This window comes from Cyclospora cayetanensis, unplaced genomic scaffold, assembly GCF_002999335.1.
Source record: "Cyclospora cayetanensis isolate NF1_C8 unplaced genomic scaffold, CcayRef3 CcayRef3_contig_27, whole genome shotgun sequence".
In the NCBI taxonomy this organism is placed as follows: Eukaryota; Apicomplexa; class Conoidasida; order Eucoccidiorida; family Eimeriidae; genus Cyclospora; species Cyclospora cayetanensis.
The window spans coordinates 16382-28132 of NW_020312225.1; the positions used below are offsets into that span (position 1 = coordinate 16382).

The 11751-nt window shown below is 52.2% G+C and overlaps 1 protein-coding gene across 1 annotated transcript; it reads left to right on the top strand.

The window, feature by feature from the left end:
• The first annotated feature begins 112 nt into the window (after positions 1–112).
• LOC34623782 (esterase YbfF) lies at positions 113–8231 on the top strand. Its single transcript, XM_026338504.1, has 2 exons — positions 113–207; positions 7379–8231. The coding sequence occupies exons 1-2, from the start codon at positions 113–115 to the stop codon at positions 8229–8231; spliced, it is 948 nt and encodes a 315-aa protein (XP_026194289.1).
• The last annotated feature ends 3520 nt before the right edge of the window (positions 8232–11751 follow it).

The window sequence follows — 11751 nt, forward strand, 5'->3', positions numbered from 1 at the left end:
GCTGCCAGTGTGTTTCTGGCTGCTGTCATCGCTAGGGGATTCTCCTGCATGCGGAGAAGTAGCGGCCTTCGTGGAGGTACACGAAGCCGTCGAGAAGTGAGCCGCAGCGCCCATGCCAAGCCACAGCCTCCCTACATGCCGCGGAAGTTTGACGTGCGGTAAGGGGGCTGCTGTTGCTGCTGCTGCTGCCGCTGCTGCTGCTGCTGCGGATCCGCCTGCTGTACTTGGCGCATGCGCTGCGGCAGCAGCCACCAAGTACCTCGGGACCAGCATTGAATCCCTCCTCTTGAGGCTCTACACACAGGGGGCTTCCACGCGGCATGCACAAGCAGCTGCTCACCAACGTTAGCTGCGTTTCGCTTTGAGTCACTGGCTCAAACCCACGAGTTCAAAAGGCGTGGCGTGGCCAAAGAGGCGCGCAGAATCCGCCAGAAAGAAGAAGGAGCAGAGAGAGAGAAGGTAGTCTTTCTCGGGAACCCCCTCCTGCTGCGTCACCCGCTCAGGGGCCCCCACGCCTCTTGGCTGCGCAGGGGGCCCCCCCTCCGACTCGGGGACCCCTCACCATGCACAACTTTAGAACAGATCCTTTTCAGCGGACTCATGACCATACGAGAAAATCCCTCAGCAATATTCCTCCTGCTTATACAAGGCCCTTCGATGGCTTGGCTCCTGGGGATCCAGAGTCTGTCGAGAAGGCCTTAATGGCCTTATGCTGCATCTAGAAGACTCAACAAGGTCTAGGGTGCCCCCTAATTTCTTTCTGGTGCCGTGAAGCTGCTCTTCACATTGCCTCCGATTGTCAAGCCCCTCTGCGGCAGGGGGGCGCCCATCGATCCAGCTGGTTGTACACCTGGGTTTTACACGGGTTCCTTCATCTCTGTAATTTCCCCTAGAAAAAGCTCTTTTCTGAGGTTTGCCAAGGCCTTTTTGATAGAATTTTTTTCGATAGAAATGTCCTGATCCAGCGCAACCTGCCACTTCCTTGGAAGCTTTCGAGTAGTTCCAAGTGCCCTCCTCTAGACTCTCGTTAGGCCGGCATAATACTAGCCACACACACACACACACACACATACACTCGCATGCACACACACACACACACACACACACACACATACACTCGCATGCACACACACACACACACACTCGCATGCACACACACACACACATACACATACACTCGCATGCACACACACACACATACACTCGCATGCACGCACAAAATTTCGTAGAAAGTTATTACATGGTCGTAGAAAAAGCCCTCTCTCCTTGTCCGCCTGCCCATATTCAGCCCTTAAGAGTCCTTTGACAGACGGGCGAGGTTGCTCTTTCAAATTGTCTGCTACATTAATGATGCCCAATTAGAAAGGACCAGTAAAAAATGACTAATTGGGCCGACTGTTCGCGTATCTGCTCTAGTGCAGAGTGCTGTCGGCTCGAAGGCAGAAAATGCAGCTTTATGGGTGTTCGTACGGTACATGCAATATGTAGGTAGCTATATATGGCTGGAGTGCCTAAAGGGTGCAGCTACTACGCGCATGCTGACAGACATTCTTTCCTCATGTCAGAAATGTGAGGCGTTTCGAAAGGCTACGACGCAAGCTCTTTTGGAAGCACTTAATAATATTGTGGACTAGACGTATTGAGTTTGGAATTAGTTGTCTTCTACCGGGGTCCTTAGAGGAGCATCGCATCTTCAGCGCAAGAGGGGCGGGGACCGCCGAAGTGCATCGGTGTTGCTGCCTTTAAATGCTCACTCCGAGCATTCAGAGCTGGTTGGAAATGAAAGAATATAGCGCAGAGGCACGCAGCACGGATTCTAGTCGCAGCGTTCGAAGTACCTGTCCTTCGGAACCAAGAACAATAAAACAGCCAGACCTGCTAGCAGTCAATTCTTGATATCGTTTCTGTATTAGGTACAGCAAGTGTGGTAGGACCTCGGCCAAGTGTTGCTTAGCCAGCAATACGGGGTAATCATCCTGCCCTATTTGAAAGGGGCCTCAGGACGCCTTTAGAGCTCATGAGGGAAGGGAAAGGGACCGTTAGGCTAGCCTGATGCTTCTACCTTCAGTCTGTTAGGCTAGCCTGATGCTTCTAACTTCAGCCCGTTAGGCTGTTTCCTAGCACACCACTGCCTACGCAGAAAAGGCTGTTGTGTTGATGCATGTGTGGCCGGGCAAACCGTAGACCCTTGCTTTATTATAACACAATGAAGTGTCCCAACCTTCGCATCAGCCGCTCCTATGAGAAAACGGCTTCAGTTGGGCTCTTGGTTTTCTAGGCGTTCGAGTTTGACACTTCCCAAGGAAATTTCAAGGGCCCAGCATCGCGGGCTACCCGGGACCCCACAGCACGGCAGAAAGCGGAAAAGAAGAGAGGCAGCGATACTCGGTCGTCTTTTTCTGCTTCTTCCTGCTGTGGATTCTGCTGCTGCTGTAGTGCTGCATCGAAGGCAATCGTGAAGTCCTCTTCGGATAGCAATGGTGTTGGGTCAGACACAAACGCCCACAATTGCTTTCTTGTCAATAAAATCCCCTGAGAATTCCCTTGGGACCCTCCCTGAAGCCCCCGCTGCAAGAGAACTTCCCACTTACTAGGTGGGCGTAAGAGTTCCCAGACATGGTCGTCTTTTTGATTGGCAGTATGCTGTTCTATTTGCTGCTGTTGACAATTCTTCCGCTGCAACGGGTGCTGCGGCAACTGAGGGTGCTTGTGCAGGTGGTCCTGCGACTGTTGCTCCGGGTCTTGCATGCAGTCGGCCACAGACACGGCATCCTTCTTGGTAGATACTCCGAAGGCGAAACTCTCCGTTAAACCGTCTAGTGGGCACCGCGCTCCTTTCCTCAGGATGGTGTCGCTCTCTTCAGAGGGGCTCTCCCAGCTGTGCTCCCACCAGTCAGGGGGCCCCTCTGCGAGAGCGCTCTTGCCTGGGACCCTCTGAATCCTTGAAGCAAAGACGGAAGCAACTGCAGCTTTTTCGATCTTTCGCTTTTGTTGCATGTTCTCCAGTGTCTGCCCCGGGTGATTATCAGAGGGTGGGCCTTCTTGCTCGGTGTCCTTTGCCTGGTACGAACCACCAGTCTGGGGGCCGTGTGTGTCACCCCAAATACACTTCTTTGCCTGGTCTGATTCATCAGGGGTTTGCTTGACACCGCAACATACGTCGTTGGAGTGATGTGGATTCAAACCTGTCGCAGATCTCCCAAGAGGCATTCGTTTTCTACTTCTGTAAATGGCTTCTTCTTGCTCTCTAAGAAATTTCTGGACGAAGCTTTCTGGGGTCCCCCCTAGGAGGTCCCCTTTAAGGGCGTCTGAACGCATCTAGGGTTGAGGGTGTCCCCGAAAAGCCTTTGGGCGGCCCCAGGAAGTAGCAGGAGGCCCGTATAGCTTAAGAAAACCTTCAAAGAGGCTATTGCCTGAGTATCAACAGGATTATTCACTCTCTCTTCACCGGTTTTCTCCGAGGGTTTGCGTCTGTCCGCTGTGCCAGAGTCCTGCACCTTACCTCTAGGGATTAGGGGCCTACAGCCTACCACAGGGAAGGAGGGTGGATCCTTGGAGACCCTTAAGAGGATTTTCCAACAGGAAGTCATACAGGCTATGGCGGGGCTAACCATGGAAGCCACAGTGCGTGTTTTCACAAAGTCATATCCACGCAATTCTAGAGGTTGCGCTGCCAACAGATAAATGGCAAGCCACGGTTAGGGCCTAAGACTACAAAAATAAGGCATCACGTCCCGAGAATGGGGTCTGCAATCGAAACAAAATGGAAACAACGGATGCTTGAGACGGGGTGCTCTAGAGTCCCTGGTTGTTGAGTACGCAGCTTACGCTATTTATATTAAGATTTAAAATTTATGACATCACTTTCATCAGCAAGGCGTAAGACCATTTTACTTAGACTGATTAAACTGGCTTCGGCTCGCGCAGTTTGGGTCTTTGCTTCAGTGTTGTCGCCCTCCGACCCCTAGGGTCACTTGGAATCCCCCAGCGGGGCCCAGAGGTCCACATGAATTTCTCCCCTTTTATGTGATAGCGAGAGAGCATCTGGTTTGCAAACAGAATGTGAGTGCCTTGCACTGACACCACGAACACTGCTATAGGGCCTTTCTGTTCCACGCTATCGAGCCCCTAGACGAGCAAATGCCTCGGGAAATGCCAAGGTGCTGGAATGCTTGAATGCTATAGGGGATAAGCACCGCCAAACAGAGTTGTTTTATGCTGAAGTGTACGCCCAATCCTTTTGGCGGCGTAGTAGTATGCTGAAGTGAACTGTTCTAAAAGTTGCAGTGTTTCGACGACCATTACGAACGGCTGGTGCAACCCTCCCTACACTCGCTTAAGTGAAATAAACTTACGCACTAAAAGGAGAGACAAATCTTTGGAGGTGATCGAGCGTACGAGCGGAGGCTGGCTATATCGGCAGGGACGACGCCGATCTATTTATTGTCTGCTTGCGGTGTGTCCTTCTCGAAGCCGAGGAAGCAGACCAGATGGTCGTGTTACACTCTAATATTACAGTTCCAGCTGTACAGCTTTACCTAGAGAATATACGTGGATCCATCACCACTAGTATGAACGCTGCTTGATGCCCTCACCGTTACCTGCGAAATTCTTACAGCCTGTCTCATTTACTTGGAAGGCTCCTTCTCACATTAAAGTCTGAGCTTATACACTGTGAGTGTGTGGGTCGTTTGGTCCTAAAACGAAAACTGTTTCCTCTAGGTGCTGTAGGGCTCCGGTTGCATGAAGTCCGTCTTGGTTTTCTTTGCTAGCTGTCCTCTTTAAACACCAGGCCAGCACATGAGCTAGGAAGCACGAATCTGCCGCTGCACTAATTCCATCCTTCAGCCGTCCGTCGTACAGCTCTCGGCTCGAGCCTCTGCACGGGGACAGTCTTTTTTAGTGAGCCTGCTTCGCGCCTGTACAGTTCTCAACTGTTATAATCGCTTCTGCTGCTTCTGCATCGCCCTTTTTGTCAGAGGCACAGGTATTCATGGCTTTAAATGCAAAGAGAGGCAAGCTTTATGAGAGCAGACACAGAAACAGACCGGCGAGCAATTAAGCAAGCAGTGGCAGAGGCCAGGGAGCGACAATACAACAAAGGAAAGAGTCAAGCGAGCTGAACCGTGTACTCCACTCTCATGAGCTGCTCACATTAGTCTCGTGTGAGCGCAGCTCTACTGGTGATTGCATCCAATCAATATTAAGAGTGTCTTGAATGTACGAATCAGAGATTGTCCAACAATGGAGAGATCATATCCTCTTCCTTTGCCCTTTTGCATTAACCCCCGCTGCCCTTCTTTGTTGCTATGCTGCAATCAAAATTTGTTGCCAAAAGACTCGACACTAAGTACTGTTTAAGCTCATGCCAATGATTTTCTGTCTCTTCTTCTATGTTAGGAGGTCTCTGCGCTCTTTTTTCCTTGTGCATGTTACTGTCGGCGCACATATGGTTAAACACGTGGGTCTTTGCTCATGCCTGCGTATCGACTAAAGAGCGCCCCTCCTTTAAAATGAAGAGCAAACTATTCCGGGGCATCGAGCGTAGCGTGTGTAAATTTATGCACACACTTAAGGCCGTATACATACATGGATTATCATTACCTCCTCCTCTATTACTGCCAGAGGCAGCAACTGGACACAACTTTCTTGCGGGTTGCCTATTAACCTTCACACACATATTTATCAGTCCTTGTATGGCTGCAGGTAGCTCTCGCCAGCCGTGTAAAACGGCGGCTAGCTGCAGGTAGTGGCAAGCCTTATATGAACGTGCATGCGAGCTTCAAAGCTAATGTGATAAATTGATGCACACCGTCCCACCAGCGTTGGGGGACCTGCGTAGAGGAAAGAGGCCAGCCATGTGCGCATGAATATATCGGCTTACAGTGCAATAAGGCATAGGCCACTAGGATTCAAAACAAAATGCGCTGAGTTGGTTCGATACAGGGTCTAACGTGAGAAAGTGAATAGCTAGATCAACATGTTGAGGCTGAAGCACTTGAGGTTTCACAGTGCGTGGCGAAAATGGCATCCCACGGTGCAAAGCAATCGCTCTGGGGCCCCCAAGTCAAGGAGTCCGTTGTATCCCTGTAATGGTCACTCGAAAGGACCTCCTGGGCAGAAACAGTTAAAAATATTGACTGTCACAAGTACTGGAAAGCCCAAGGTTGAGCTAAATGCGATTTGGTGGTTGCTCTAGTGAGCTTCGAGGGATTTTAAAGGCATTGAGCCACGGTTCTTCTCCCTTTTGGGAGGCGAGCGCTACGAAGGCAAGAGCAAGCAAGGGAACGAACCATGGAAGACCTCCAAAGATGTTTATTTGCAGCAAGGAGAAGCACGCGAAAGCTTCCGACCAAGCAGCGTTTGATTTCTTTAAGTGTCCCTTGATTCTTCGGTGAAATCAATGCGAAACCTTTCGCTGTGCGTGTACAGAGTCAGTATCTGTATGGGCTTCGCTCCCCACTGCACGGGGCAAGCGGGCGAGTATCCCTCTCCCTCGCCCTCGGCGGTTAATATCATTTAATGCTTTCTCAGTAAGAGCTGACAGCCTCGGTGGATTAATCGGGAGATCCTAAACTGTATTCACTGATCGTTCACTGCAACGCCTTGCTGATACACGCGCACTTCTACTACTGGCTGTAGAAGGCAAGCCGGGGCATCGCACTCCCGGTGTGTGTATTTTGTCTAGTGTTGATTCAACCCATTATTTCAGACGCCATATCGATTTCTCCCGTGTTTTCCTAGAAGTGCATGAGTGTTCTTGCTCGGCTGGCTGGGCTGTAGCGACAGTAGTGGGGCGCTGCCTCAGAGGTGTCCTCTAGTAGCAAGGCCCGCACATCAAAACTTGACTTCCTAGATGGAAATACGGTGACGAGTCCATTTCCCAGTGCTTCTACGCCTTAATTTCGGAAGACCAGTCAAGTCCTTCTTCCGTCCCCGAAGCACAACTCAGCTCGTCAACCAGCCAGCGCGAAGCAGATCGTCCTTTACCCAAGAATTTCTGAAGTACACATTGTAAATAAAGCCTGGAGGGAACAAAACCAAGGCCGGAGAATAAACAGAGTCTTGGAGGACTTATCTAAGTTCCCACTGTGAAGAAAACACGAAGCCAACCCCAGACTTATGGCCACCCCTGACGGCGAATTGATTGGGATCAAGCCATAGGGTATTCCCTCATCATTCGGCCTAAGAAAGGGCTTCTGATGCCGCTGGTTTGTTTTTTAGTGCAGCGTCCGGCAGGTTCTCGGGTTTAGCGCCACTCTTCTCTGGATTTTGCTAGCCTCAGGTGAGAATCCACAAGAAAGATTGCAAAGACGATGACGTTGGCCTACGAGCTGATTGCGAGCTCACCTCCTGCTCCTCATGCAGTCTCTCCTCTTGCGCCCCTGACTCTGGTGGTCGTACATGGCATGCTGGTTGACAGAGCATCCTTGAGGCCCTTTTGCCAGCTTCTATCAAAGGCACTCGCCGGGTCCTCCATTCCAGCATCCGTGTATCTCGTTGACTTGCCAGCTCACGGAGACTCCCCCTCCTGCACGCCCCTGTCGGTAGTGTCCATGGGAGAGCAGCTGTTGTCATTCTTGGCGTCTCTGAACCTTTCCCGCTGTTTCCTCCTTGGCCACAGCCTGGGAGGGCAGGTCTGCATGGCTGCAGCCCTTGCAGACATGGGAAACATTATCGGAGGACTCTGTGTGATAGACATCTCCCCAGTAAATTACTTTCTGGATTCGCTGCCTCTGCCCAACGTCGCGGGAGAGCGAAACATCGTCGAGCTCTTCGCCTTGTTGGCCACGCTGGACGTGGACGCCTTGAAGACCAAACAGCAAGCAGTGGAGGCACTCCAGCAAAAGGACGCTCAAATTACGCAAAGCGAGGCAGATTACTGCCTCAACCTCTTGCAGGAGCAACATTCTGGGAAAGGGGGACCCTTGGCTTGGCGCATGGACTTGAGGGGCCTCGCCGACGCACTCCAGAGCAAAGTCCTATGCTGGAACATCCCCAGGGGATCTTCGGGCAAGGGGGGAGTTTTTGTAGGCCCCATGCTGCTGGTGCGAGGGGAGCGATCCCCATGGGTGAGTGTTGAGCGGCACGAAAAAAGGATCTTAGAGCTGTTCCCGAAGGGCAGAATCCACACGCTGGCAGGGGTGGGCCATGTGCCTCAGATAGACGACCCTGAGGGCCTTCTCAAGGTCGTACTGCAAGCAGTGAGCCAGTGGGCAAAGCTTTCCTAGCGAAAGGCCTGAAGAGAGTAGAGGGGCTAGGGGAGTAGAAGAAAGAAGGCAGGGAAAAGAGGCGCAGCGCGGGAACGGAAGCGATATGCCGCCAAGGGTGAAGAAGGGGGACGCCAAAGTGTCAGAAAGAAACCACGTTCAGAGGGTTCGGTCAAATGTACATACTCCGTCTACCAAGCAAAAGGAGCTCTCAGGAAATACAAGAGGGTGGGAAAAGGAGAGGAGTAAAGGGGCTTCTAGAAAAAAGAGCGACTGCGCTTTCATTTTGTTGCTTGCCAATCTATTGGCGTCACATGTATTGGCCTAGGGCCTTGATTTCCAAGGCGGCGCCTACAGACGGAACCTCTAGTTGGTCTACGTAGGTGTATGGGCATTTAGGTTGACCCTCTCGGAAACACCAGATTATGGTGTCTTCAAATTGCAGTTTGACGTGCGTTTCGCCGGTGCCTTGTCCCTTTTCCATGGAAAGAGGATTGCGGCCTCCAGGCTAGCTACCGACTGCTCTGTGTGCTCATATGCATACATGTCGGGTGTGCCTCCTTCAGCCTCCCCACCGCACGTCTTTAAGCAGGAAGTTCCTGCGCAAGGACGTCAAAAGTCTCGCTTTTAATGCTTGAAGGGCGAAGGCATCCCGCCCTCGCCCTTTACAGACTGACTTTCTTCGAGCTTGGCTCCAACTGCCTGCCTCCACACTGCATGCGGCAGGACCTCCGTTGGAAAGTTCTGGACGCACTTCCACGGATCGGCTTTCACCGGCGCACCAACTTCCACGCGTGCTAACAAGGCGGAGCATTCACGCGAAAAGAGGGGCGAGAAAGGCCTTGCCTCAGCTGTTCGATTCTTCTTTCTATTTCGCAAGGGAGAGGTCTAGATGCACCAAGATGGTCCCTCTAACTCCTGGTGGTCAAACCGCGCATTGTACTTCTGCACTTATGGGGGTTCTACCAGTCTTCACACGCCTAGATGTTCAGGGTGTCTGCCTATTTCGATTGATCCCCGCATCCCTATGCACAAGTTTAGGTATATTGGTCTGCTAAACCTCGATACACGCGTCCATATTTACTGCCTTCGTAGGCAGCTATCTCGTTTCAGAGAGAGTACGCGGGAAATGAACATATGCAATAGCCTTCTGCTTCGAAAAGCGGCGGGCTGCAACAAGCCACCCGCACGCACCTAGCGTTTATCAACAACGAGGAGACAGTACGAGCAGGAAGAGAGCTGGAGGGCGCACGGCGTCCAGGTCCTCAGCAAACCCTAGCACTTCCATTTAGACTAGTTTTACCAGCACACGACTCAACTTCTGGGATAGAGCAGGAGTGTTGTCGCTATGCAGCTAGCCAGAGGGGATTAAATTGCACGCTAGCTCGCCAAACGAGTTGTGTCCCCGTTGCGACGAATGGGTGCCCGCAATTGGTGATCCCGCACTGCGGCTATGACTAGCTAAAGAGCCAGCGAGCACCTTCTCACGCTGCCAGCAAGAGCTTTAATCTGCAGACTCCGAGCGAGGCCGCATACCCCGAGATGGGGGCGTACCGGGGTGCTGCGCGCCTTGTTGGAGTTACAGCTCTAAGCCCGGCTTGTGGGGTCTTGTGGGGGAGATATACGGCTGCTGCTGCTGCGGTTGCTGCTGCACGGGGGGCTGCTGCTGCTGTTGCTGTTTGAGCGACAGCAGAGGCTGTCCCCGGTGCGCCTTGTCTTCGAGTTCCTGCTGAAGTGGCTCGTGCAGCAGCAGCTGCTGGTCCCGGTGCTGTTGCAAGTGCTGCTGCAACTGCGATAGCTGCGGTCCCAAGCCACCTGCAGCAGGCTCCTTTGGGATGTCTACTGGCCCTACGCTTTTGTGGCTGCTCTGGCTGCTGCTGTCTTGGTTGTACGCTAGCTGCCGCTGGTGCAGAAGCCTCCGATGCAGTTGCTGCAGTGAGGCGCTCTTTTCAGCCTCCAAGCTGCCCACCTCGGTGGGGTCTGCGGCGACGCTTTCTGCGAAGTAGTGGCTGCTGCTGCCACTGCTGCTGTTGCCACTATTGCTGCAATGCGGGGAGCTGCATCTGGTACTGCTGGCAGTGTCTCTGCTGCTATCCGGGGACTGTGTTGCGCTGGATCTCTGTTGAAGCTGCGGCTGCGGTGGTCCTGCCGCGTCTGCTGTGGGCTGCATCGAAAGAGGCTGCGTGTCTGATTTGCATCCAGTCAGAGGATGAGGCCTTGGGCCTCTTTTCTCTGCGGTGTGCGAAGGCCGCCTCCGTCCTTCACCGTCGTCCGGAGGTGCCTCCTGAGGGGGTGGCACCTCATCAGGAGGCACCTTCGAGTGGCTCGCCCTTTGCATTGCGCGCTTGATGCGATGCCAGAGGGTTCGAATCCACGCCCTGGGGGCCGCCCACAGGGGGCCCCACGAAGCCCGAGTGCGTTCCTCCGCCTTGATAAGCGTCAGTTGCCGCTGCGTATCGACCTCATGCTTCCACGTGCCCTTAGGATCCAGAAGAGCAGCTATTTCCTCCCCAGAAAGCGTCTCCCGCTCCAAGAGCGCTTCCGTCAATGCGCACAGCGAGCCCCAATGCCGGCGGAGCAAGGCCTCAGCATCGGCTTCCGCCTGCGTTACAAGAGCTTTTACCTGCAGAACAAACAGCACACCGTTGAGAAAACACACACATTTACACATGCAGGTACACACATGCATACACACATATACACATACACACACATACATATACATATACACACATGTGTAAATACAAATACACAGACATATACATATATACACATACACATATATATATATATATATATATACAGATACATATATACACACATACATGTGCACACATATATACACATACACACACATCTAGACACATATGCAAACACCCAGAAATACACGCATACATATACACACACATTTATATATATACATATACACACATATACATGTACACACATATACACACATACACACATATATACACATACACACATCTAGACACATATGCAAACACCCATAAATACACGCATACATCTACACACATATACATATATACACCCATATACAAATACACAGACATATACATACATACACATGCACACACATGCAAGCCCTCCGGATTCAAACCGCTCCCCAGCCTAACAAAGGCACCCCATTTTCCAACTCTAAGGGTACCTCAGTTTCGATTTGCCGTGCAGTCTCGGAGCTCAGAAAGTTGTTTCTCGCTGCCGCCGTGTACGCAAGCGGTCCCATTTGCTTGCTCATTCCCCAGCTGGTGACCATCTTCATGGCGAGCTGAGTGGCAGTGTGAATGTCGCTTGAGGCTCCGGTAGTAACGGCGTCGTGCCCGAAGGCCAGGCGCTCCGCTGCCCGCCCCCCCATGCAAACGCACAGGCGAGCATACAGCTCCCCAAATGAGGCCCCGTATCTGTCTTCAAGAGGGAGCTGCAACAACACGCATTGGCACGAAAAGGAGAGTCGAGGCACATGTCACGCATGTCCAGTCAGCGCCTCAGGCCTCCTGCTGCCTATTCCCTGCTGCAAAAAAGA

Coding starts and splice junctions, on each gene's coding strand:
- LOC34623782 (XM_026338504.1), top strand. CDS start 113: ATGCCAAGCCACAGCCTCCCTACATGCCGCGGAAGTTTGACGTGCGGT. Junction 208..7,378: donor GCCGCTGCTGCTGCTGCTGC/GGATCCGCCTGC, acceptor AGTCTCTCCTCT/TGCGCCCCTGACTCTGGTGG.